General features: G+C 40.5%; 2 protein-coding genes across 4 annotated transcripts; one reads left to right on the top strand and one right to left on the bottom strand.

The window, feature by feature from the left end:
• Positions 1 to 3,919: 3,919 nt before the first annotated feature.
• LOC115013586 (tetratricopeptide repeat protein 16) lies at positions 3,920 to 14,137 on the bottom strand. 2 transcript variants are annotated; one of them, XM_029440000.1, is made up of 9 exons: positions 14,040 to 14,137; positions 13,513 to 13,643; positions 12,027 to 12,241; positions 11,358 to 11,644; positions 10,558 to 10,702; positions 10,256 to 10,421; positions 9,647 to 9,780; positions 9,102 to 9,240; positions 3,920 to 6,181 (listed from the first exon to the last, which is right to left on the bottom strand). In XM_029440000.1, exons 2-9 carry the CDS (start codon positions 13,570 to 13,572, stop codon positions 5,990 to 5,992), a joined length of 1,338 nt encoding a protein of 445 aa, XP_029295860.1. In that variant the 5' UTR covers positions 13,573 to 13,643; positions 14,040 to 14,137; the 3' UTR covers positions 3,920 to 5,989. The 2 variants fall into 2 exon arrangements, with proteins under 2 accessions (XP_029295860.1, XP_029295861.1); XM_029440001.1 differs by lacking the exons at positions 13,513 to 13,643; positions 14,040 to 14,137 and adding an exon at positions 12,399 to 12,521.
• A 2,441-nt stretch (positions 14,138 to 16,578) lies between these two features.
• slc2a8 (solute carrier family 2 member 8) lies at positions 16,579 to 27,007 on the top strand. Of its 2 annotated transcripts, XM_029440504.1 has the most exons (11): positions 16,579 to 16,805; positions 17,052 to 17,187; positions 18,716 to 18,878; positions 19,699 to 19,905; positions 20,058 to 20,157; positions 21,769 to 21,980; positions 22,098 to 22,247; positions 22,745 to 22,853; positions 23,003 to 23,170; positions 24,363 to 24,508; positions 25,274 to 25,420. In XM_029440504.1, exons 2-11 carry the CDS (start codon positions 17,093 to 17,095, stop codon positions 25,418 to 25,420), a joined length of 1,497 nt encoding a protein of 498 aa, XP_029296364.1. In that variant the 5' UTR covers positions 16,579 to 16,805; positions 17,052 to 17,092. The 2 variants fall into 2 exon arrangements, with proteins under 2 accessions (XP_029296364.1, XP_029296365.1); XM_029440505.1 differs by lacking the exon at positions 16,579 to 16,805 and having other exon boundaries at positions 16,819 to 17,187; positions 25,274 to 27,007.
• Positions 27,008 to 27,949: the final 942 nt, after the last annotated feature.

The raw sequence follows: 27,949 nt of genomic DNA on the forward strand, positions 1-27,949 counted from the left end.
ACCTAAAAAACACAGCTGTCTAACTTAGGAGGACTTCATCCTGAAGGAGAGGCACAGATCGTGGTCGACTATGAGCGGGAAATGGGAAAATCACCAAATAACTGTCAGCCAAATTCTGATAAACTTGTATATGGCTGGTAAGTTAATTTTCTTCAGCAGGAAACCAACCATCATGTGGACGTTCCTTTCTACTCCAAAAAAAATATTTTTGGCTTGTAGAATATTTAAGGTCAGCAGCGACTTTAGGAATCAACCAGCCGCTGTAGCTAGCTGGTAACGAAGCAAAAGTACCCTGAGCTGGTTCGAAAAATGTAAGGGCAAGAACAAAAAGGCCTCCGGTGCCCTCAAAGGCCCGATAAGATCACAGACGTCTGAAGCACTTGTCCAGAGCCGAGGACAGGCAACACGCTACGAAAGAACACACACCGCAAGAACAGGGAGACGGTGGCTCAGACAAGCCAGTAAAACTGACTGGAAAATTTATGAGAAGAACAAACATGCAGATGGTTTATCTCTCTAAAATATATAAATTGTCTTTAGAAATGTTCCTCAAGGGAGACCCTTCGTCTACTCGCATCTGTCTGTCCATCCCCCCTCCTCTTTCTCTTTCCCGTCTCTCTCAGGGAAAGGAAGCACGCGGCTGAATTTGTTTATGAGAATTACAAGACTGTAAAGCAAATTTTACCGTTTTTATATGTCCACGAAGTGCCAAATGTGTCATGTGGAGCATCAGACGTTGAAGCAAGGGGAAGCATTGGCCCAGATGTCAGTCTGTAACCCAACTGAAGCCTCTTGATGTGTTTGGGGATCAGCAGGTGGACTTCTATGTCTGTTAACTCTAGTTCACTGATCGCGCAGCTTTGGCTATGACTTCTATCTCTAATGTGCACTAATGTACACAGACTGTGTAATGTTTCTGGTGAATATTTTTATCAATATATTGTTATTTATTGCAGAAGATTATTGTATATTTAGTATAGTGTGTTTTGGTTCTGATAATTTTGTAATATTTTGATAATAAAATGAAATGTTGTTACACTTTCTTTAACTGGTCTTTAGGGACAGGATGGAATTTTAACCTAAACCATCCGAGTCATTATCATAACGCAGCGATATGTACTTTGCAGAAGCCGCCCATTGACTAAAACCCTGACTGGCAGATACTTCAAGGCCCACTCCAGTCTAGCAACATTAATCCAATTCCAAACCTGCATATCCCATTCCACTTTCACTTCAGGAGGACATTGAGTTGTGCGTCTGCGCACGTCACCTGCCCCGAACACTACCCAAAGACTACAAACGTGTTCTGCATATATTAGACAAAACAGTCTGACAAAACGTGAATGAACCTCCCCTCAACCAGGGAATGTTTTGAGCCGGGGCCAAGCCTTCAGCTCCTGTGCCCAGAGAAAGGTGTTTTTGTCTGGGCTCATAGACTTGGCTGGCTGGGCCGCCGGCACCACCCGGCTGGCTGCGCCTCCCGGCCCTGACAGGACGGTAACTCGAGCCTTTTATTGCACAAGTGTGAAACACTTTTCAGCTCCTTTACGACCACTGTCTGTCCTCCACCACTGCTGAGGGGCTGAAGCCCACACACATTCAGGACTGTATTACTATACTTGTAAAGACTTTCTTCTGTCTGTAATCCATGACCTTAGATGAACACTTACCCAAATCTAATACAAAATTAAATCTAATCTTGACCCTAAATTCAAGCATCAACCTGAAAAGAGCCACTGTGAGAACCTACAAAATGTCCTCAGTTTAAAGGATTTCCAGGATCAGCTGACCCTTAACACATGCGGTCCTCACAAGAACACAAACACAGAATCACACACACACACCGTCTGAGGGTCTGAACCCGGGTCTGTCCGCCGCAGGTCGTATTGGGAGGCCGCACTGCTCAGCAGACATCGATAGTATCAACACAATAAGCGTTGATTGACACGAGTGTGAGCGTGGTCGTCTCCTCCGTGGTCGTCTGCACCCACATTCCACTGCGGCGAGGAATTTCGGTGGGTATCAAAATATAATAAAGAAATACATCTGAACAAATACAAAAATATGACTTCTACACCAGAAAAGAGCGCTTTCTCCAATATTCCACATGCGGTGGCCTATTCAGAGAAGGTAAAGAGAAAATGTGCTGTATCAATTTTCATTAGAGTCAATTAGGCACCAAAGCACACGGCGTGAAGTGACTGCGACAGACTCTGGTATGTTTGGTATGTTTGTGCTTTCAGCTATGTGGTGTGGGTACTTTCTATAGTGAGCCAGCAGCCAGTGTGCCACAGGTCCTTTCTCTGTGTGTCAGCTGTTGCCACAGCTGTTGTTGATGCTGCGAGGTCGGCTGACTCTCAGAAAACACCACAGAGCCGCAGCCACAACACATCTTCACTGCAGATACTGATTACCAGGGACACAATCAGATGTATTACTTCTGCTGAACGACAGAGCAAAGAGGCTTAGGTAGGCCCACTAGAAAGAAATGATTGAGGTCCAGTTTTCTTCAATGTGGAACCAAAGATTGTTCTCCAATTTTTAGTTGGGCTCAGGCCCACAACTGCTGCGGTCTGGGCTTCGGTCAAGCACGGACAGAAATTATGCAGGTTCATGTAGAATCGGGCCTGATTCTTTTGGGCCTGATCAAACAGTAGTTTCACAAAGTTATATTAACTCAATATCGCTTTGTATCTGAGCTATCAACCACAGCTCTGTGTTTAAAAGCTCCAGAAAAGTTAGTAAGTGGACTTTGAGATTCTAAATATGAAATTCAGGACGGCATTATCAGCGGGAACCGCCGTATGAGCACTGTTCAGATCGACGTAAAAAAAAGCACAGAGAAGTTTGGATTACAACTCACACAGGGGAGGGGGGCTTCAGTCTCTTCTCAGGAAGACATTACTCTCTTATAGTTTTACATAGCATTGTTAGTGCTATAATAATTCTCAGAATTTCGAGTTGAGAACCTTATTAAAGACGATTTTGTCACACCACACACATATACCAAAGGCACGGCTTTTTAGACAGAGAAAACGAAGCAAACTTTCCCACAAAGCATGGCTCACTTTCCCATGACTTACAGCCGACTCATTGACTAAAAGGTATGTTTATTTGTATAGGGAAAGGTTTGTAGCATAAAGCAATGCCACACACCACAGCATTTACAGCCTAAGCTAATTTGCAATGCCCGTCTGTAGATGGGCCTTTAAATTACATAAAACTTAGCAACAAATACACACGAGGCAGTACAAAACACAAACTCAACAATAGGCAAGTACATTAAAACAAAACTCAGAACTCAACAAGAAAATACAGACAAAACAATACAAGACACAAACTAGTAAAATAAAGCACCCGGTGCTAGTAGCTAGTCAGAGTTCTGTCTTACTTTCTGCTTACACTTACCATAATATATGATCGATGTATAATACAAGTACGTGTACTACATCAACAACATATCTTAAGGGCCTCCGTATGCTTTCAGAAAAAAAGACATATAATTACGTCCGACCCCTATCCTCCACACACACCGTGCTAACGTCACACAGGGATTGCCCAGGTGTGCGGAAATATGCCATGTTCAAACTTCTCTGTCAAGCTCTGACACTTCTGTCACTTTTCATGTGTACAGCTGAGTGCAACATCACAGAGACCTTTTAGATAAAAAGTGAGCTAGTTATCCCCATTTGTAGGATTTATGGTGTTGCTCTTCAACCTCTAGAGCAGGGGTCTTCAACGTTTTCCAGGCCAAGGACCCCCAAACTGATGGAGAGATGGAGCAGGGACCCCATACTATATATATTATATAAAAATGTGTTTTTTATTCAACTGGGCCTAGTGCCATGTATAAATATAGCTACCCTGTTATTGTGTGTTCAATACCATGCTATTCAATTAATACACAGGTTCATATATTCATGATTTTATTTTAAACATGTGCAAGGTACAGGTTGGTCGTTTATAAACATACATCTTGCATACAACACTGAGCTATTTAAATAATTCACAGATTCATGTTTTTATTTTAAACATTCACGTAGAAGGGACAGTGAATCCTCAAGCCATCTGTGGATGGCACACCTACTCCCACATTAGTGAGAGGTCTGATCCTGATGAGTAGCACACAACTTGTCTAACCTTGGACGGAGGGACGATTTCTGCCTCCATTTATCCGTCTGCTACAATATGTCGGATTCATGTTAATGTGTATTTAAAGACATTTAAATTTGCGGGAACATCTTTTTTTTAATTGTCTAATCAACCAAAAATGTTGGGACCCCCTGCAGTACCTCCGCAGTCCCCTAGGGGACATCTGCTCTAGGGCATCCATCTCTAGGGCATCCTCTATGACAGCCTACTCTTTAGCGTAAAGTTCTAAACACTTTTGGTCAAACAACACACCATACAATCTTGTTCGCTATGGTTCAGTGTGCTTTTGAACTGAATGAGACAGCTCTTTCTATACTTTATAATTCACTTTGATAAAGAATATCTGCTGCCCATCATCAATTAATAAAAATGCCATTTTGTGTATTATGAGGAATTGTCTGAGAAAGTGATACCCTGACACAGCAACATTATTATTATATTTGGATTGCAGCAGTGGATCTAAAAGGGTCAACTTCCATCATAACATGTATATATAGTAATAACATATATAATGTTTATGAACATACTATTTTACTACTCAAGAAAAAAGACAATGTCATAAAAAAAACAGAAAAAGAAAAAAACTGCGAGAGCACAAAAGAGTAGGAATGCAAGAAAGAGCAGGAGTGAAACAAAGTAACTTGGTGTTTATCTTGGGTCATGAAATTCTGTGGGGTTCTGTGATTTAGCAGTGACGTGTGAAACTACTGTACACTGCAGACTGGAGTGCCTGTGAACAGACAAACCTGTGACAGCTGTTCAGCATAAATTCACTTAAGTTCCCTTAAGTTCCCAAAGGTTTGTCTCTGACTCCTCTGTAAAGAGACCAAAGTATAATCATCCAGGTTAGTCCTCAGTTTAAACGTCCAAAGAATTATACTGAACTGAGCAAATTAGACTAATCTGATAATTTGCACAATTTAGATAAAGTTACAGAGCCAGTATCCAAACATGTAGATGTCTTGTCATTTATAAATCAAGACGTTACCAGTCAAACACAGCGCTGTAGTAGAGCAGCCCGAGAAATGCCATCATGCTAAAGTTGTGCCTCTGCTGCCACCTATTGGACTGCAGGACATAATAACTTGCTAATTAAAGGATAATACCACAGCATTTTAGAAAAATATTGCCAAATGTTGTTTATTAGGACTCTGCAGTCTAAGTCTCAGACTCTTTGTCTTCAGAGGGTTATGGTTACATAAAACAGTGTGTACAGTGTGTAATTGTGCTGAAAGATTTGTCTCTAATGTTTAAAAGTTCAAACCATAAATTTGAGTTAAAGGAGACATATTATGCTAATTTTAAGGTTCATACTTGTATTTTTGGGTTTCTACTAGAACATGTTTACATGATTCATTGTTTGTAAAACACATTATCGCTCTCGGAACCTTCCGTCACTGCAGCCGGGGAATGACTGTAATGCACTACAGCGGCACTTTCTACCTATATACTGTATGTATAGTTGTGACACCACAACCTTACGGAAGTCCTGAAGACTCGGATCCTGAATACGGGCTGTGTGTATTCCTTTGTGGATTATGCGCTCATAGCATTTGGATCTGCTTTATAATTAAAAATAAATGAAAATGTCACTTTTAACAATATGCGACCTTTAAAAGGACCATAGTTGTGGTTTCAGGTATTATAGATTTTTTTCAGTGTAAAAGGTTGTCAAAAGTGATTCACAATGTGTACATCAAAAGTTTAAGGCCACCAAATGCTCACTGGGATAAAAATTCTACAAAGAGATACAAAGAGAAGTGCGCTTAAAAAACAGAGCAGAGTAGATAAAACAACATTTATAACTAATATTTCCCCATCCAAAGTAATTCCACTGTCACTTCTGGGATGTGGACTCGGAACACCTCAAATCTCTTGTTGCAGTACAAACTCGTCTTGTGTCTAAAGGCGGGCTGGTTCTGTTCCACTGTGTGGATGGGAGTGGTGGGTGGTGGGTGGCGGGGCACGGCCCAGTGAGGTGCACAGCTGGACTGTCGTGGAGACATGACCGAACCACTTCCTTAACCTGCTACAGCCAACACAGAAGAACAGCTGGAGTTCAGCATAACGGCAACACTGTCGTACACCATACACAAGAAATATTGCAAAAAATCTGATGTATCTTGTCTTCTACAGATCTTGAACTATTAATTCATACTTTCTTTTTCTCCCATCTAAATGATTGTAATGTAGCTGCCAGGTTATTAACTAGAACCAGTGGTGGGCCGTGCATTTCCCACCTAGGCCTTCAGTGATGTCCTACACAGTCCTACCTGAATTATTCCCCCTCTTAATACCATCATTATGACGTCATGGCTCTAGAAACTATACATTTAGACAGAAACGCAGTATAACCGGGCGTTGCATCACCCTAACAACAGAGTTATATAAATAATTACGAAACATTTAGGTGTAAATAGCAGGCATTCCCAGCAGTACAATGTGCAGTGCCTCTCGGAGGCTGTGAGCCGGGGGTACCGCTCGTAGTTAGTGATTTGAAAGTGGCGGACAAACCCTTTTCCCAGCTGTGATAGGCTCGCTAGCGTCGGGGTTAGCCGTTCTCTTCTCACGATGTCTATCTTTTCTTGAAAAGTTTGTCTTGCAAATGGCGTTATAATTATATCTGCGACCAAATCGACCTCTTCTCCTCCTTCAGCCATTGTGGGTTGAAAAAAAAACAGCTTGTAGAAATCTACACAAATTAGCTTGTTCAAAGGTTGCTAGCTCTGTATAGCTCTGCCTCTCAATAGTGCGTATCCAATCAAAAGACGTGGACATGCTGACGTTATCGTACGCCTGCTAGCTGGCCCCGGTGTCCTCAACTCGAAATCTGATTGGTTAACGCCACAGTTTTGTCTCCGTTCACTTTAAGCGACAGGCGCCCGCACTGTTGATTCTGAAGGCCTAAGGGCAGATTTCTTGGACCCTGGCAACACATCATGGCTGAAATATGATTGGATAAAAGCTCTAAAATAAAGGCCAGCCCTCCAAATCTCGATCTGAGGCTGGAAGCAGCGCAACCAAGAGGAAAGCTATGACATGAAGAGAATAGACTATGGGGAATAATTTAATACATATTTGTGGAAAAAATATATCAAAATTAAATGTATATTCTGATGATGTTTAGGCCAGCAGAGAAGGCCTTGCTGGCCCTGATGGCCACCACTGACTGGAACTAGTTGGTCCCACATTGCCCTTGTTCTTGCATCCCTCTATTGCTTAGGTAACTAACAGACGGACTGCGGTCCGAGTCCGGACCCATTCGCCGACCTAAACGGACCCGGACCTATAATCAATTTCAGCTTTTCTCGTTTTTACAGCACTGGTTTAGCGGTTCAGGAAACTCACAGACCAATTGCATGCGAGTTAACCCATCCATTAAAAGTGGAAATGTGAAAGTTTTTGACCAAACATACCCACTTAAGTCTGAACTGAGGTCACAGAAAATAAGCAGCCTCAGAGCCCAATATGATCAATCCAGCAGGACCCTGACCCATTCATTCACTGCCCAACAACCTGCTCATGAATGTTCAGAGTTACTTGGATTTTGGGTCAACACAAAATTAGTGATCACATTTAGTGATGGAGGGGCTGTCGAGGAGTGCATGAGTGCAGGAGCTGGAACCTTACTTGAGGGAAAACGAAAAGGAGATCTTTGTGACAAAATAAAGCAAAAACCTATGTCAGCATCATCAGCCACAAATAAAAGTGAAATATTAACCCAGGATGTGCTCGCTCAAGCTGCTGCTACACTTTATTTTACTTTTCTAAAATTAAGCACTTTATTTTATCTATTTTATTTTTAAATGCATCCCGAGAAGAACACTATACATATCTACAGTATTATATATATCTGTATAGTTCAATGTTAAGTGACAATAAATATTGTCTAAATGTTTTAAATTGAACTTTCTTTATTAGATCTGACAGTCAGTTGTTGATGACGTGCAGACGTTGATACAGCTACTAGGCTACTTCAATATATCTCACACTAATTCATAACGCACGTTAGACATTATGATGTTCTGGACCTTTGCTTGAGGACATTTTCTCTAACTGGACCTCTTTTAATTTTAGTCGATCTATTGGCTTCCTGTAAAATAATAATAAATATAAACTACAAGATCCTGTTGATTACATATAAGGCAATGCATGGCCTTGCCCCCAGTTACAATTCTGATCTCCTCGTTCATATTTATACTTCTTGACCACTCCGATCTTCGAATCTTGGCTTTTTTCCATCCATCCCCTGCTGTTTTAGCCCCAGCGCTCTGGAATCATCTTCCATCCTCTTTCAGATTTGCAGAATTAGTACGACTTCACTATTTAACGAGACGGTCATTGACATCAGTGAACGCAGTGTGGCGAGTGTAAAACATAGAAAGGTGGATGCGGAATGTCGCACTTTCCAGGAGAAATGGACGAATGATTATTTCTTTGTGGAAGTAAAAGGTCAGTGTGCCTAGTTTATGAGGACACGCTTGCGGTGATGAAAAAGGCTCTCGAGCGTCATTACAGCATGAAACATGCCAAACTACACGAGCTGAAAGGACGAGTGTGTTTGGATAAAGTTAACGCTCTTCGGCGGAGTTTGGCCCAACAAGCAGCTCTCTGCAGAGTGGAACATACAAACATGGACAGATAAAACAGAAAGATACATGGATGAAAAAGTTGCTTTTTTTGCACAGCATGAAAGAAAGGTGAAATGAATGGGCTGTGTCTTAAAATATTTAGCAGAGGTTATGAGTTCAATAATTAGTATGGCCCTCGAAGGATTTAGTAAAAATTGAAATGGCCCCTGATAGGAACAAGGTTCCCCCCCCCCCGTTTTAAAGGATATTACTTTTATATCTAAATACACTTTGAGAAATGAGTAGACTTTTTTCATTTTACTGTATATGAAGTTGTAGATACACTGCTGTGATGACTTATGATTTTCCCTTTGTTACCTGCAGAAGGCTCTTCACAGTTATCTGTATCTCCTGTTGATTTACACACATCTTAAGCTCCTTTCCTGCTGCAGACTGCTCTTCTGCTGGGCTCGCTGTGATCTCGGTCAGAGTCATCTTTAGGAGCTTCTCACTCAGTCTAAGAACACATTACAAAACAAGACACACGCTGCTGGTTACATGCAGTCCCAATTAGGAAAAATAAGGAGTGTCAGTCAATAAAAACATTACATTTATTCATGTCTAATTTACATAGTATGAGTATCATTTATTGGTTCTACATTGGTTCTTTTTTTTATCTGCTGATTCAGTGCAGGGACGTTGTTTTCCACTCATGTGCTCACTGTAAATGAGAGTGTAACACCATCTGTGATGTGGAAGTGAACTAGTAAGGGTGTAGCTGATCATATGGCACCAGCAGCAAACTGATTGCTCTCTGAAACTCTCGGGTACAGAAGATATATATACTCTCTGTACAACATGTCAAGCTGCAGTGCACCAGGTGTGTCCCACCCAGACCTGTAGTGAATGTTTGTGTTGCTGACCGTTGTTGATCGCAGGAGGAGCTACAGGCCTGGATGGTGTCCATCAGCTCAACTCTGATTGCTTGTCCTGCTGGACTGGACAAAACATCCGACAAACTGCAGCCAGGGAACAGGTTCATGAGCATAGGAGGCAGCTACACAAACAAACACACAGACACACACACACACAATTGACTCATTTGTACTAACACAAGCTTTAGAAATAAATATTAATCAGAAACTCATTGTTTGCTAAGATGACCATTAGTGAAAAATGTCCAGAACAGAATGATCAAGACGCGGAATCGCTTTCTAATTGAATTAATGTCAAGAGAAGTTCATCAGAAATATTCCACAAAATGATACTTCTCATTAGCTGAATGCATTTTATGAAAGACACATATTTCACCTCAGGATTAATATATCCACAATATATAGAAACAATATACAGTGATACTGTGATCACAGCAGCATCTCCATATTTGTGCATTGTATTTTCTAAAAAGACTCAAAATTAAACTTGAAAATTGAAATTGCCTCAATCTCATTGAATGCAAAAGTTAATCTTTTAGTAGACCAGAACATGTAAATGTCAGTGTCTAATGAGGAAGTAAGAGATGAAGCTCTGACCTCTTCGTTGGTGGGATCCAGGATCAGCATGCAGATGAAGTCCTGTCTGGCTCCCTTCACGTTAAGAAGCTTTCGGAAGGCCTTGGATCTGTTCTCGTAGTACTGACTGGGGGAGGGGTTGTACTGGATGGCCAGAGAAAACATGTCCGCTGCCTCCTGGAAACACCTGCAGAATCAAACACTCACAAATTCAGCATCTAAACAAGATTTTATGACCATTCTCTCCAGGTTTCTTGTGAGTGTGTGTGTGTGTGTGTGTGTGTGTGTGTGTGTGTGTGTGTGTTCATTTGTGTAGTTCTGACCCGTCCTGAAAGCAGAAAGAGCCCAAGGTGTTGTGGAAGACAGCGAGGCGGAGCCGGACAGCAGGGTCATCCGGCCGCATCATCTCCTCAGCCTGCTGGTAGTCAGCCAGAGCATAACACCACTCGCCCTGCTTAAAGAAACAATCTGACACACACATACACACACACACACACACACACACACACACACACACACACACACACACACACACACACACACACACACACACACACACACACACACACACACACACACACACACACACACACACACACACACACACACATACATATTACACATTAACTAATAAATAGATCCTTCTAACCAATTCTACATGTAGTTCACACACATCTGTTATTTCATAGATCAGGTGTGTAAACAAGTTTTATTTAACTATTCAATATCCAGAGCAGGTGCTTCTGATGATCTCTATGTACTGCACTAGTGTATTTAGAAATATGAAAATCAACACTGCTGAGGATTCAGCAAGCAAGCTAAATAAAAATAAAGAAATGTAGTGAATACATAGTTATTATATACAGTTGTTTGGTTTAGCTTGGTGGCACGGTTTGTGAGGTTAAACCCTGAATGTCTTTTCTACAACCAGAAAGTTCAAGTTCAGCTTGAGAGGGACGATTAGTGAGTTATTAGAAAAGATCAGATTCACAGAGTTGTTGCTCCATACCGACAACCCGATTATTTGGCTTTGTTGTGGCTTTTAAACGTCACATTCTGGCCTGAACAAAACATTCTCCACCGGCAGAAGTTTCAATATACACAAAAGAGTCCGGAGCCACACCTCCTCGGTTCAGGTATAGGCCCGCCTGGCTCTTCTCCTCCTCGATGGCCTTGTTGAGGAGCAGAGTGGCCTCAGTGTAGAGGCCTCTGCTGAAGCACTGAACAGCAAAATCATTGTAGGTGAGAACCAGCTGAAACTGCACCTCCTCTTCCACAGCACCACACTCATCCTCCTCTTCTATGGCCTTCGCCTGACCTCTGACCTCCTCCTCCTCACTCAGCTCCACAGCCTGGACCAGATCCTCGATGGCTGCTGTGAAGTCCTTCAGACGTCGGTACAGAATCCCTCTGATGGAGAATTTAAATATATTTAGAAATAATTCATTAAAAGGAACAACAATGTAAAAAAAAATTGGTAACACTAGATGATTTTTTTAATAATATACAATCGATAGATATATATATTATTTATTTATAAAATGTTCGTTAGTTGCAGCTCTACATATACACTATACGTTTGCATGCTCTCTGCAAATGTGCATGATTTTCATTCAGGTGAAATTAGGAAAACAGTGCAAAAACATGCAGGTTATCACGAATATGTCACCTTGTACATTTGGTTTACTTTACTTTACTGCAACATTGTAACTGAGATATGTGTTGTACATATTTCACCACTCTTATTTCTTACTTGAAGTTCATCTCAATGTTTCACTTTGTTCGGACTCACCTGAAGAGGTAAAGGCGTGCGTCCTCCGGGCAGTTCTCCAGAGCGATATTGATCATGCAGAGGGCTTCAGGCAGCTGGCCGGTCAAAGCTCTGTCCACCGCATTTCTTCTGGCCTGTTCACTGACCTCCTGCAGCCGCAGCAGCAGAGCTCCGGCCTCCGGACACGTTGGATTCAGCGCCAACGCCGACTTCACGTCTCTATAACATTGGGATGTCTGGACAGGAGAGAAGAAGTGACATTTATTAACAAAAGGTTTACTGAATCAAAGGGTAAAAATGAAACTCGGGAATATCAATGACGCTACATTAAACCAAACAAAAGAAAGCTGTAACTCCTCTCTCCCCCTCTCACTCCAATGAAGGGCATTTTACCTTCTCAGCCTCACATAACTGGAACATACCACCTGCCCAGGTAAGCACAGGATGAGCTAAACTGAGCAAGCATCCACATCACACAGAATAATCCATATTCCATAAATAGATCTTGAAGTGACTGCTGACAGCTCAATCTGTCTGTGGGCACGCACCCACACCTATGAGCACACAACATATTCTAGAACTCTCTCACCGATCTTCCTCCATGCTACCAGAGCCCAGCCCCTCGCTGCTATGTGCACATGATCAGGCAAACCAGTTTGCACTTTCCTTGTCTGAGCTGCTGAGCAACATCCCAACCAGAAGAACAACAAAGATCCTATGAACCTGTAATTCAATTCTTATTGTTTAATACGTGGTTCAATGAACATATGTCTTGCCCAGCATATCTCTGTAACTTTATTATGTCTTCCCACCATATTCATTATCCCAGATGGGTGAATCTTCCTCCTCTCTCCTCTCTACTCACTGTTTTATTTTGTCTATCTAACACCTGCAACTGTGGGAACTCTCAAACGTGTTCTTGTGTCTAATATCTGCCACTGTCTGATCCTCCACCTCCTCTCTTCTCTACTCACTGACTTTGTGGGTCAACTGTGTCAATCTCCCCCCCCCCTCCTTCTCTATACTATCTGTAAAATACATGAACACACTTTTATCAGGGTTCTTCCGCACGCAGACTGCTTACACTCTGATCGATGATCCTTCTTTGCAAAGAATAAATACTCCAAAGACGAGCTTATTTCTCAAGAATCTTCATTTCAGTATTATAGACTTCACCGGTCATTTGTATTGGACCTGATTCAAACTTTCCACCACAAACCCATAAACTGTCTTTATAAGACATTTGTTTTGCTTCAAACATAATGTGGAAATGTGTTCAATCTTCACATGATAAACATTTTCTTTTTCTGCAGTTTTTCTTTGTCCGTGGAAGATTTTAAATTCTGATACAAAACACTTTGTTCCTTCTGTTGTCAAGTTCAGGATCATCCTACTGTCCAATTGAACCGCTTGATTCTTTAGCGCATCAGCGACCTGCCTGAGATGTAAAGTGTGTATGTTACTGTTTTAAGGTATTTGAAGTGTAATAGGTCCCTGTAGTTGTAACCTGGTTGAGCAGTTTAGTGCAGTCGGGCTCTGAGGATGTAAAGGTCGGAGGTGGGACCATCTGACAGCATCCAGTCGTTCACCAGCTTCAGACAGTCAGTGTGGTGACCTGCAGCTGTCAGGCAGGCCAGGCTGGGACACAAGGTACAACACACAGGAACAATGGACTATGAGTGAGAATTAAAAACAAAACTAGAATGAGAACCGTAAAACAATCTGTAGATCAAGTGATATCACATCTGGAGTCTTGAGTAGTAGCGATTATTGACAAGTTTGGCCCCTCTGTACTCAGTCAATAATACTGTCCAATATGAGTTAAAGCTGCTGTAATTTAAATCTACATATCTATGTGCAAATATCTGATGACATTTATTTCCATATATACAGTATATCTAGATTTACAGAGATATGACATATATGTCGTATAAGTCATATCTCTGTAAAACGCAGGATATTTTTGCAAGATAATTGCTAACCTAAGCACAAACGCACAACTTTAATGTACATCTTAGTACGCAGGTTGCTGACCTTCTGACCTTGTAGGCCCTGCAGCCGGGCTTCACCTCGGCGGCCTTGCTGAAGGCCTCCAGAGCCTCCATGTAAAGGCCGCGGTCAAGCAAACACTGGCCCTGAAGACAAAGGGAAACACAAAGATCACCAATAAATTACTTTGTTTGGGCATTTAACTGAGATGTTTATGAAGGGTGCCCTATCATCAGTGCAACTGTAGAATAAACCTGAATTTTTTCTTTGACTTTCCTTAACTTTATTTACTTAAATGTAGTCACAGATAATCAGTATGGGGTGCAAACTCATCTGTGTTTGTTAACCCCAAAAACTGCGCTAAATTATCCTTAATTTATGGTTTAATTTTTCCAGCACAAACTCGTCTGTGAAACTGGAAGCTCTGACCTCTGCGTTGGAAAATGTATTTTCTCTTTTCTTACCTGATTGGTTAATAAAATGCGATGTTACATACAGTATACTAAATCTATTACAATGTTACATTTATAGGTCAAATTCAAATGTACTTTATCAACTGAATCTGAAATGTTAAAAGCACTTCATCATCATATCAACCAGCTTCTACAATTGATAGATAAATCAACATGTAACAATTTCATATCATGTCTATTGTTTTAGGATCACAGAAATATGTTTTTGATTTTCCTTTTCTGCTGTTGTGTAAAAAGTGTACATGTAACAGTAACAATAAAGCCAGAACAGAGGAGTGTTGTGGAGACCTGGAGATAGTAGATAAAGGCCAGGCGGACGCTGAAAGCCCCGGGCTCCAGGAGCCAGGCCCGTTTATAACAGGCTGCTGCTGACTGGAAGTCACACAGCTGCAGGTAGGCCTCTGCCTGGCTCACATACAGCTGAGTCTAAAACACACAACAGCCGAGGTTATTAGGGAGAAACTAAATACAAACAGTGTAACTGAAACATAGAAACTTACTGGATCATTTAAAACATCTTACACCAGCAAATACGAGCAAAATACCAAGATAGTAAACATACGGATAAAGTCACCAGTTTTTTGTACGACTGGTCATTTAAAAACAAATCTTGGTTATCACATGTTTGCTTTTCTCATAGACAGCTGATGTATTTAACATAAACAAATGAATGAAAATCTTATTTAACTCTAAATTAAAAATGTCACAACATGCAGTACATTTAAAGATGGGTAGCTTTGTGTACTAGTCCAGCACCTGTTTGGGCTGCAGTGTGATGGCTTTGGAGAAGCTGATCACAGCCTTTTCATACTGGGACTTCCCCATTGCCTCTTTTCCATGTGTGTGACTGCAAAGAAAAACATCAAACAAACAACAAAATACTACAGTATAGATTCACAACACATAGCTGTAAGTTAACCCTTTCATTCACTCCTGAAAATGTGTATTTAAGTCATGTTTCTCACTGCTCTGCAGCCTTGCTCTTGATGATGAGGCTCGCCTGCAGCTCTGGTCTTTGAGGGTGTTTCTCTCCTGGTACCAGAAAGATTCTACTGGAGCCAAAAAGCTGCTTGAAGGTGCTTTTTCTCCTGGCCTCATCCAGCGTCTCTTCTGACACAGCTGTGGGAAATAAACTCTGCTCTTCTGCCTGCTCGTGGACAATCAATTGACAAAGATAATTACCAAAACATTTACTGTTTTCCAGAGGGGTGACAACCTACAGTACAAGGAGGATTAGACTGACTGACAATCAAGTTCATTTCCTAAGAAGAAAACAAACAAACCATTTTTATGTAGACTCTGATATTATGTGTCAGTTTTTAAAGTTAAAGGCCCTAGACATGCATGTGTAAGCTTACATATTTAAAAACACATTTATTTTTTGTATCCTTGAAATGTTGTCAACTCACACACTTCAAATACTTCTCTATCACATTATCAATGTGCTGATGTACTTATTCACTGTGACACAACTACAAATACAAATGAAAATGTTTGTTTTATCATTCTTGATGTTAAAAATGTTCTTTAAAACTCATATACCTTGTTAGAGTCAATATTACTTTGCTTAACTCATACAATCATACTCTAACACATGTGTAAAGGCTTACATACGTGATCTTATGAGTTAAGCAAAGTAAACTTACAACTAGCTTACATTGTAAGCTAGTTGTAAGTTCTAGCTAAAGTTAGCTAACTACTTTGCAACAAACATTTGTTTACCGTCTGGTCATTTCTCTCCTCAAAAGTGTCCATTGTGTGGTTCAAATAGCTGATATAAGCTGTTTTGCATTAGCTTAGTTACTTGTGCTCTAGTTATTTTTATTTTGCTGCGTTAATGTTAAATCTGGTTGTCACCATGGAAACCAAATTCAACACTCCGCGGTCGAGTCGAAGACGCTTTTATTTTCTAAACAAAAGGTTTCAGTAGCGACAGCTTCCTCTCTGACACTTCCGGTGCCGTTTCAAGCCATCGAGGATAGCGTCAAACCAATAGTCTATGGTCAAACCGTGTGATTCTTAGTGTTCGTGAGTGTAAATAGTGTTGTAGCTACGACATAACTGTAAGTAGAGTTAAAATAATTTAAAAAAAACAGTTGGAGTATAACGTTATGGCTTTGACTGCTTTGCAACTACAGATGTCTTTAGTCTAGCTTTAGCCAATTCTCTATGGTGAATGTAAAACACTCCTTAAAAAGTTTCAGTGTGGCAGTGTGGCACTATGTTGTTCCTAAAGACGTTTGACAATTTAAATAACGTCGCTCTTTGGCTGAACGTGTAACTCGCTCTCTCACAACCACTGAACGAAGACTTTTATTTTGAAAACGGGAAATAACAGGTACACATGATGATCAGCTGACTGAAATGTTGACAAGGCAAGTTGGCTGTCGCCGGTGGAGGAAGCAAAATCGCTGGTTGACAGTTTCAGCGATGAGTAACTGAATTGGCGACCTGAGATACTGTATGAAAGTTTATTTTCTCGGTCTGTCCTCGTGTGGTTGCCCGGCAGCTGCCAGTTTATACACAATAGGCGATTGTTGGTTTTCCTCAATTAGTTTTGCCTGACCTGTGATCCGTGTAAAAGGTGAACAAGAAGACACTAGTGGAAACATTACTGCTCTCAGTATGGACATCCAGAACGAGAGGAGAAGGCTGCTGGATGCGGAGGATGGAGATGAGGATCCTACTGGACTCATCTCTGAGCAGGAAGCTTATCTGAGGTTAGTTAACACACAAATAAGCAGTGAAGAGCTGAGTGTAGCTGCTGTCTACATAATCGACACCAAGATGGATTGTTAAAGGATGTTTTGCATGTCTCAGCCCAATTACCACAAGAGACACACTTTATATCGCCTCTAACTATTAGGCAAACAACGCTGGTGTATTTAAAACATTTGAATGCACTTTGTCATCATTCCAAGGATCCATTTCTATTTAGTACCAAACTATGTAAAAATCAATCAGGAGACTCTTGGCACGTACTTACCTAATCTATCAAAGTTGACATCAAGTCTGAATTACATTTTTAGCAAAGTTCCATTATCATTTCAATCAATCTGCACAATGCTTTACCATGTAACAGTCATTTATTCTTATCATGTGCACAACAATTACAATGACTTTTTTGGGACAATGGTGGCCTTTTTGAAACATGTGGGATGGCATAAGGTCCAGGTGCCTTGTGTAACCTAATTAAGAGAGCTCTACACTCCTCTTGTCATGGACATTGCCAGTGACAGGGGTCCTGGCCCTTTTGCACTCCCATATAAGTTATTCAGTTCTGGAAGAGATGCAGACATTACCTCAGCACTGCTACTGCCTCTTGTAGTCTGTGGTGGTTCTTAGTCCAGACCACATGTCTGATGTATGATGTTAATAGTAATTTATTTGTCATTCTGTTATGTTTTTCTTGATTAACGCACACACACATCAATATCGAGAGATGTCAGAATGCACAGCCCCAAGCATTTAGGGGTTCAGTGCCTTGCTCAAGGAGTTAAGCTGGCACCTCTCCAGTTACCAGTGCACACTTTGTACTTGAACCAGCGACCCTGTGGTTACCAAGCCAATTCTCTCTGGACTGAGCTACTGCCACCCTATTCCTCCTACTTAGTCCCCTTAGTTACACTCTACTTTATCAAATAGTTTAGTCATTGAAATGTCAGAAAATGGTGAAACATGTCATCACAAGTTCCCAGAGCTTTCAATTACTCAATATGTCAATCAACAATCCTGCACCCAAAGAAACAGCTGGAGTCAAGCAAGGTTTAACCTCTTTGCCTGACTTAAATGATGATACAATCCTCAGCATTGTGAGTTAAGTTTATCTTAGTCTACTAATCGATTAATTGACTAATCGTTTTAGCAAAACAGTTGTTTTGTTGTTGTTTTTTTCCATACCCTACAGAAAGGAAAGGAAGCCAATGGCTGCCTGGAACAGTAGAAATGTTGTCAACCGACATTCTCCAAATACTTTTCTTTCATATCGTCAGTGTGCTTATGTACTTCTTTACTTTATATCTATGCTCAAACTATACTTCCCTGTATACCTAACATTAAAAACCATTGAGAACACAGAGAATATAAATTACATTATTTGTATTCTTTGCAGTTGCTCCAGTAACCTCCTTTTTTACTGAGACGTTCTAATGTGTGAACCTACTTTTATAGCTAAGCTGTCCTTTGATCACGTTTGACACACTGATCTTTGACCTTTACTCTATGCTCTATTCCTCTTTCTCTCCACAGTAAAGTGAAGAACAGGAATTTATACCTGGCAACGTTTGCGTCTGTTCTGGGTCCCATGAGCTTCGGGTTCGTGTTGGGATACAGCTCTCCCGCTATCCCCGAACTCACCAGCATTGCTGACCCGCGGCTGCGTCTGGACGATAACCAGGCCTCCTGGTTTGGGGTACGATGATTCAACATCACATGCCTCAAAGCAGAACAGCCTTTAGTTAATGTGTTTTTAACTTATCAGCAGTTTTGTATCACCACATGTTGTCCTCCGACTCGTTGGCGATTTTAATTGAAAGATATATAGTTTTGTACATTACAGTTCATTTCGCTGACGCTTTTGTCCAAAGCGACTTACAATAAGTGCAAACAATCATGAGGATACAACTTCAAAAGCAAGATTATTGCAAGTACATCAGCTTCAAATAAGCCAAACAATGTAAGTGCAACATACAAAGAACAGAACTTTGTGAAATGCAAATGTTCTACTTTTTACAACAGTTTTCATTCCATTTTTTTAATTTTAGGGGAACTATATAGTTCGTTCAGTATTCAGACACCCTCATAAAAAGTAATTAAAGTGCGCACAGCCAATGTGAGGTGACTGACAGTTGAACCATCAGTACAAAAGATAAACAGCTGTGATAGAAAATATCTGGTTATTTGATTCAAAAGTCAAAAGTACAAGTTCATGGACATGAAAACTGAAGGAACAAGTCAACTGAAACTCCCAAGGTGCAATTCAGTAAGAAGCATCCAATCACAGAACTTCAGTTCAGGTTTTTTTTTGTTTTTTGTTCATTGCATGTGTACAACAATTTGTGTGTGAAGCTGCATCGTAGATAAGCATGAGCATAAGCAAGGTTTAGGGAGAAAAGCTAGTCAGCAAAAAAGTGCAAATGGTAAGATAGAGTATTAAAATAGGTCAAACACAGGGTAAATTGTAAATAAAATTCTGTTTATTTCCTCAAGGCTCTGTGTTGTTTCTTCCTCAGTCCATAGTGACGTTGGGAGCGGCAGCCGGCGGCCTGCTGGGCGGTTGGATGGTGGAGAAGATGGGCAGGAAGCTCAGTCTGATGTTCTGCTCGCTGCCGTATGTCTTCGGGTTCACTATGATCATCGCGGCACAGAATGTGTGGATGCTTTACATCGGCAGAGTGCTCACAGGCCTCGCCAGCGGGGTCACGTCGCTGGTCGTCCCAGTAAGAAGCACCTGCACGTCATTTTTACTTTTGTTCTGTTCGTCACGTACCAATTGACAGAAAATGAAATCCTTTCACCAAATGTGATGATGGAATCAGTAACTCTGCTGTGCTCCTCCTGTGTGCGTTTCTCTTTGTCTCTCTCCATACAGCTGTATATCTCTGAGATGGCCCACGAGCGGGTGCGCGGGACGTTAGGCTCCTGTGTGCAACTCATGGTGGTGATGGGCATCATGGGAGTGTATCTCGGAGGTACGTCGGCTCAGATTTATGTCTTTATGGCGTCCTTCAATCTCATTTAGTAAAGTCTGACTCCAGGTTATGGAAACTTGCTGAATGTTTAAATGAACCTAAGAAAAAAGTCCCACGAGGTCACAGTTTACAAACTTTAAATCATTGAGGGTTTCACATGATGTAACTTCCAACGTTACAACACTCACCATTATGACAGTAGCTACATAATCCAGAGCTGCAAACCTAAATCTAAATCTTTGGTTACTCTGGTTATTATCTGTATTCATTATCTTTGTCGCTGTGTCGAACACGCTGTGTAAACACAGTTTACTTTTAAATGCTTTTTTTCTGAGGTTGCTTTACTGTTTGAAAGCTTTGGATCAAAGGTTGTTGTGCATCATGTGGTGTGATCATCCTCAAATATGATCCAAGTCCCGTGCTGTGTCTTCGACAGCAGCCTCACTGATTGACCTGCTTCTCGCTAATCTTGTTAGCTGCATGCCATTCACATTCACCGCATAGATGCTGGTGTGTCACATGTCTCCTGTTAGAGGACTTGTGTTTATTATGTCATTTCGGTTGAATGGCCCTTTTAATGTGCAACACATTTGGTATTTATTCAGTCGATGTGATACAAAAGAGAGGAGTAATTGTTTGATAGTTTGCTAACTCAGGAAAAAAAAGAAGGAGGAATTCAACTTTGTAACAAGCCAGCTGCAAAGGTGAACACTGTGATCGTTGTAGACAAATCCAGTGGAACAATCAGATCTGCAGACCAATATATTTTTAGATGTAAATGAAAGCTGGACGGGACAAGGCTCCTCTGTGTCCTGCAGCCCTCTCTCATGCACAGTGCAGGAGCCAGCATGTTTACAGCACAACTCGGGGGGGGGGGGGGGGGGGGGGGGGGACTCAAATCTTCTTGAGCCAGCCATTTTAAAAATAGAGACAAGAGGTCAAAGGCAGCGACTGGAAAAAAGATGTTCAGGGAAATAAACTGCCGTACGTTGGAGATAAAATCTCGTACATAGGAGATAAACTTGTTAAAGGGGAAGTACACCAATTTTCTAAATGTATAATTCACTTATCCTATGTTCTAAGAAACATGGTACATAGTAAACATAGTAAACATGAACAACTCTCTCCCAAATCCAAAAACTAGAGGGTTAAAACTCAAATATGAGAACAGAGTCTGGAATGGCTCCATAGACAATGAAGTGGGAAAGATGTTATAGATGACACTGAGAGCAGCCAGGGAGAGATGGAGAGAGAGGGAGAGAGGGAGGGAGAGAGAGAGAGGGAGAGAGGGAGGGAGGGAGAGAGAGAGAGAGGAGAGAGAGAGAGAGAGAGAGGGAGAGAGGGAGAGAGAGAGAGAGATTGAACTTTCCTATGCCAGGGAAATAACTTATTATAATTAATGTATGTGGCGTTGCCCTTTAATATCTGGATCTGTCTCACATATAGTTGTGTGGTGGATGAACTGATCCGTAGTCTGTCCTGAATACAGCTGAAGCAGTTAATCAATTAGTACTACTACTAACTATTCTTTCAGTTATTCTCTCTACCAGACATGCTGAATACTGTCTGGTTCCAGCTTCTGGTTCTGAGCTGTGTGAACTCGTCCTGCAGGTCTCTACCTGGACTGGCGATGGCTGGCGATCTGCAGCTCCATCCCGCCTACGCTGCTGATGGTCTGCATGTGCTTCATGCCAGAGACGCCCCGGTTCCTGCTGTCACAGGGAAAGAGGCGAGAGGCTGAGGAGGCGCTGCGCTTCCTGCGAGGGCCGGACGCCCCCGTCGAGTGGGAGTGCGCCCGCATCGAGGAAGCCTGCAGTGAGCAGGTGAGTCTGTGGTTGGTCGGCGAGGAGCAGAGCGAGGAGCAGAGTGAAGTCCCCACAGGAGACGCTGCGGAGTCCAAGAGCTCAAATCATCAAATGATCAGAAATGTTTTCTCTCAGGGCTCTACTTTCCAAATGTCCGACCTGAAGGACCCGGGTTTCTACAAGCCTCTGATGATCGGAGTAATGATGATGATATTCCAGCAGATGACTGGGATCAATGCCATCATGTTCTACGCTGAGAACATATTTGAACAGGCACATTTTAAGGTGAGGAGGCTTTAAATTGGGATTTTATTCTGAGAAAATTAACTTTCCACGCGGATACAATTACAAATGTGTTTTACAACTACAGTACAATACTGTCAATGTTGTCTGTTGTTGTCCTTTCATTTTTATCTGTACTTGTGCTCCTGTTTATTTCCTCTGTCTGTAAAATGCGTGGATGCGACTTTAGTTGAAAATATGGATTTATTAGGTGCTAAGCAAAGCAAAATAATTTAAATCAAAATGTCCCTGTTTTTCCAAAAATGGCACCACATTGGTCTGTTGTTCTCTTGTCAGTTTCCTGATTTATAAATAAAAACAATACAATACGATAAAAAAAATGTATTCAATTATAACTGAATCTAGAAATCCCACACGCAATTGTTATTTCATGTCCGAACAAATCGGAACGCTTTGGTTCCGTTTTGTGTATCGTGTAGTGCAAACACAGGAGTGTCTTGTTGAAGCATCGATGTGTTTGTGTTGCTGCTGCTTCTCAGGAGAGTGACCTGGCTTCAGTCATCGTGGGTCTGATTCAGGTCGTCTTTACGGGAGTGGCAGCGCTGATCATGGACAAAGCTGGAAGGAAAGTTCTTCTCATCATCTCAGGTATTTTCAATCACATTTAACATTTTAGATAATATAGCAAAATGGCCCGTGGCAGCCAATAAAAATACAAAAATGGAAATACTTTTGTTCATAAATTGGATTGTGGTACTTTGTTTTGGATTTAAATCATTTTCCCATTTATAATCAAGGTGTTGCCATGGCGATCAGCACCACAGCGTTCGGGGTCTACTTCTACCTGATGTCTAAATTCCCCCCCCCCTCCTCGCTGAGCCTCTTGGTGCTGGACAAGGCAGCCGAAGAACCCCACGCTGACCTGGCCTGGCTCGCCCTGGCCAGCATGGCCGTCTTCATCACAGGTGAGATGTTCGTACACATGAACTCTAATCCAGTTAGTGACGCTCGCTTATCAGCAGGAGGATTTCAGATGAGCTCAGGTACAGTCAAAAGTATGAATCAAGATTCCAAAAGGTGAAGGGAAATAATCGAGTTTCTCGAAGTAACGAGTTGCTCTTCATCCTCCTCCCCCTCTCTCCAAATGCCCTTCCTACACAATTATATATCAGTGATACCCCTCCCCCATATTAACCCCTCTTACCTGTTTTTACTGTCTGTTTCTTTTTCTTTGTAGCATCCGTCTTTGTGAAATGTGTTTTATGTGACATGTTTTGTCTGTAGTGGCTAAATAAAGAGGACACACATCTAATGTCGTGTACAGTGTGACCCTGAAGTGGTAGGTGGGGCGGTGGCTTTTTAAAAAGGCGAGTTTGCTTCAGTTAGCAGCTGATCATTTTGCCCCTGATTCTTTTTGTGTCTGGATCATTTTAGATTGTATCACAAATCCACTTCTTAAAGTTTGTGTGATGGTGATTTTTAGTGTTGGAAGAAGTATTCAGATCCTTTACTTCAGTGAAAGTACTAATACCACACTGAAAGTACTCTACTGCAAGTAGAAGTCCTGCATTCAAACCTTACTTGTGTAAAAGTATGTAAGTATTATCAGCAAAATGTGCTTAAAGTACTCAAAGTAAAAGTATTCATTGTGCAGTAAAATGTTCCCCGTCAGTGTGGCACTATTATATATGATGTTTGTGGATGAATATTACTGCTGCATTAATGTGCATGTTGTATTTTACTGCTGTAGATGTGTTTACCTCCTTTATATCCTGTCTGGTAGTTTAATCTAGACAATGCATCATATTCTATTAGATCATCATGTTTGTATCTTTGTCTCAGTCCTGTGAGAAACATGTATCAGCTGATCCAAGAGGCTTTTTAAATAGTTGAATTAATTTAAGAAGTAAGAGAATCTCCTCAACACAAACATTAAACACCCACACATCTGGAGAGACATGCAGCTGCTTCTGACATGTACAGTAGAAGAATAAAGTTACATACAATTGAAATACTTAAGTAAAGTACAAGTAACTCCAGTTTGTACTTAAGTACAGTACTTGTGTAATGTACAATAGTTTCATTTTTCCGAACATATCATTTTGTCTGTGCGCTCCCCACAGACTGCACCACGTTAATCATTGTTTCTGTGTTCAGGTTTTGCTCTGGGCTGGGGTCCGATCCCATGGCTGGTCATGTCGGAGATTTTCCCCTACAAAGTGAGGGGGATTGCCAGCGCTGTGTGCGTCCTCACCAACTGGAGCATGGCCTTCATCGTCACCAAAACCTTCAAAGACATGATGGTGAGTGCTCAACAGGAAGCTATTTCAAAGGTTTTTCAAAATAAATCTGGGACATTTGATTTTTTCATGGGAGGCTAAATAGGACATGGGTAAAGATATATATGGTTTATATTGATCAAGTTGTTTTGTGATCATGACCTAAAAAACATGTGTTCTTGTGATCACAATTTCAACATCCAGTTTGAATAGTTATTTAATAAATGTGGCATAAAATCCTGTTAAAACTGTTACCTCGTGATCACAGAATATGTAACTTGTTACATCAGCTCAACATGCCATCTAAATGTTTTCTCATAACCCTGATATGATTTATTCATTCTCACAGGAAATCCTTACAAACATGTCTGACTTTATGTATTTTTAGATGCTTTGGAGGTAATCTGTCAGTGTTAATCAAGTAATTGATTGTCAGACAATTAATCATTTAGGTAATTTATTAAAAAATGGTTCCAGTTGAACAAATGTAAGAATTTGTTTCATGTCATCGTAAACTGAATATCTTTGGGTTTTGGAATTTTGATCGGACAGAATAAGCAATTTGAAGGCGTCACTTTGAGATATGGGAAATTGTGAAAGTAGAATTTGCTTTAGAGTTTTCTGACATTTTATCGACTAAATAATCAAGTAATTGAAGAAAGTCCCTCATAAGGAGTCTTCCTGAGTGGCGGCTGCAGCTTCAGTCCTGTTGCCTTTTTGTATGTGTTTTGCATTCTACTGTGAAACTATGAAACCTTCCTCCTTCCATTTCACTGCGACTTCTTCCAGATTCTGCTCACCAGCGCTGGAACCTTCTGGCTCTTCGCCTCTATGTGCATCCTCAACGTGGTCTTCACCATCGCCTTCATCCCAGAAACAAAGGGCAAGACACTGGAGCAGATCGAAGCCATGTTCAGAGGGACGTCCGGTCCATGAACCTGCCACAAGACATCGCACACGTAAAACACTGAAAAACTCATTCTGACACTGTGGGCATTTAAAAAATCTGTGTTAGGCCTACGAAGCTATAAAGCTGACACTTTCTTATCATTTGTTTTTATGAAACTAAACTAAACCTGATGCACTCATAAAGACTCTCAGTAAAACTCAGTGTGCTGCTTCCTCTAGAAGACTCTCTGCTGCCCCCTGCAGGTCTCACTGGTCTCTGCCCATACAGGTCATTTGTGCAAGTTCAAATGTCCTTTACTTGGGCAGTTTGACGGTTAAAAAGCTTTACAGAAAGCTCTAAAACTAAATAATCATGTACATAGTAAAAGTTATATTTAACACTGGGGTTTTTCATTCTTTCAGGTTTGGAGTATTGGGACCAGGCATAAGGGGGGGGGGAAGTAGGACGATTGTTTTTTTGCCATTTTCCGAATAAAGTTGTGAAGTTGAAAATAAAGTCAAACTTCATTATAAATAAAAATAAAAAATCAAAGGAGGAGGATTAATTTTTTTTTAATATTAGTGCCAGACATAAGAGTAAAGTCGAAATATTGTACATATATAAACTTGACATTTCAAAATTAAAGTTGAATTTAACTGTTTATGCATATATTAAAAGTATGTTTTTATTTTCAACATTACGGCTTTATTCTTAAAATGCAAAATAAATGTATAATCTTCCTCATCATAATTGTTCCTTTATACTCTTCCCTCGGATTCTTTGCTGTGAAGTATCAGAGTAAAATCAGTTCTAAAGTAATAATCCACCCCAAATCTTTCTTTGAGTATCAAAAACTTTTTTTGAAGAGAAAAGAGGCTGTGGTAAGATATAATTAATGTCCAGTAGAATCTAAAGTACAATCTAAATGCACATGGATGTTTATCAAACCACTGCTGCATCCATATTCCACTTTTCACCAGTTCTGATTAAAACATCGTCTGCCTTAATCCTCATGTATCACCCTTTTCAACAGGATGAAATCTGTTTTAAACAGAATATGTTTAGTTAAAAACGAGAAATACTTTAAAAATATAAGAGCTGGTATGATGCTAAAGCAGACTGCAGGGAATATACCGATTGTTTTAAAAACAGTATTGATGTTCGCGTAGTTTCAGACACATTTTCTTCCATTCCTTTGTGAGAATGATGTCGGGTGTCTTTGCTCCTTAATCTCTCTAAACAAAGAAGTTTGCAGACACTTTATTGTACTGATGTTTTGGGAGGTGAATGCTTAATGAGGTGACTGAAGTCTGCTGTTTACACTGACTGTGCTGACTTTTCATCATCCGGGAAATTAAACAGATTCTGTGATTCAATAATGAAAATACTGTGTTATCTGCCAATTGTGAACTCTCGTACAAGAAAGAAAATGATTCACTTGCAACTTTTCTGTAATAATTTGCTGTTATTTTTGTAAATGAAATGTTTTGAACTTACTATCTCTTTATATATTTACAAAGTTTAGTCTGAACGGGATTAAATGAATCTCTTCGTTGTTTCCACACTAAGAATGTCCATGTTTGTGTGAATCACAAACTGTGTCTGTGAATAAAATGACTGTGTTGCTTTGAAAATCTTGAGCTCTGCAGCAATGATTCAAGGATCTTCAGCTTTGTTGTTATTTTAAAATATTTAACTAAACAGGCGGGACATGTTTGCTTTCATGAAATCCAGCTCTCAAGTAAATGACAGAGTGAAAAAGAGCTTCTCTTGGGATTTTGAGGTATCTCTTAGATAGCAGTACACATAAGTAGAGGAAAACTCCTGTATTAATTAACAATATGAAACATGTTATATGGTCTCAATATCCATCTCAGAGAACTCACATGTATTTTATAAGTAAATATATTCTGTAATAATACACCGTATGGGTAGTTTGGAGGACTAAAGCTGCCATTTAAAAAGATTAATCATTGATCATTGTAACTTATATGAAATGGTCAATGGACTTCACTGTATTTAAGGAGAACAGCTGATATGTTATGTTTCATTCAGACTTTATTGGGTACAGTTGACTGACATTACTCCAGTAGCTATAACACTAGATTATCAGAGAAAATTCTCCTCATGGACCTAATCACCCAAACAGCGCTGAGTAAATCTGCCTTTTCCTTTCAAATCCCACAAGCTTGGAATGAGCTGCAAGACACATTACCCTCTATTGACATGTTTAAATATACTTCAAATCAGTTTTTACAGAACAATGTTGTTGCATTATTGTTCCATTATTTTCCCTGATTCTTTTTATCCTTTGATTCATGTAGTCCTAGTGTCTGTTTGGTTTTGCTATGTTTTTTTGTTTTTGTGATTTATCTGTCCCTGTTTGTACTCGTATATGAAACTTTTTATTTTGCTGCCCATCTTGACCGGGACTGCCTGGCAGAAGAGATATTATATCTCAATCGGACCTTTCTGGTTAAATAAAGGATAAATATCTTAAAAATAAATAAATTAAATGATAGAGAAAGAAATGTAGAAATAAAAGCCTCAATTATCAAATAAATGTGCAGGTTAAT

The sequence above is a fragment of the Cottoperca gobio genome, chromosome 9 (genome assembly GCF_900634415.1).
Source record: "Cottoperca gobio chromosome 9, fCotGob3.1, whole genome shotgun sequence".
NCBI lineage: Eukaryota > Metazoa > Chordata > Actinopteri > Perciformes > Bovichtidae > Cottoperca > Cottoperca gobio.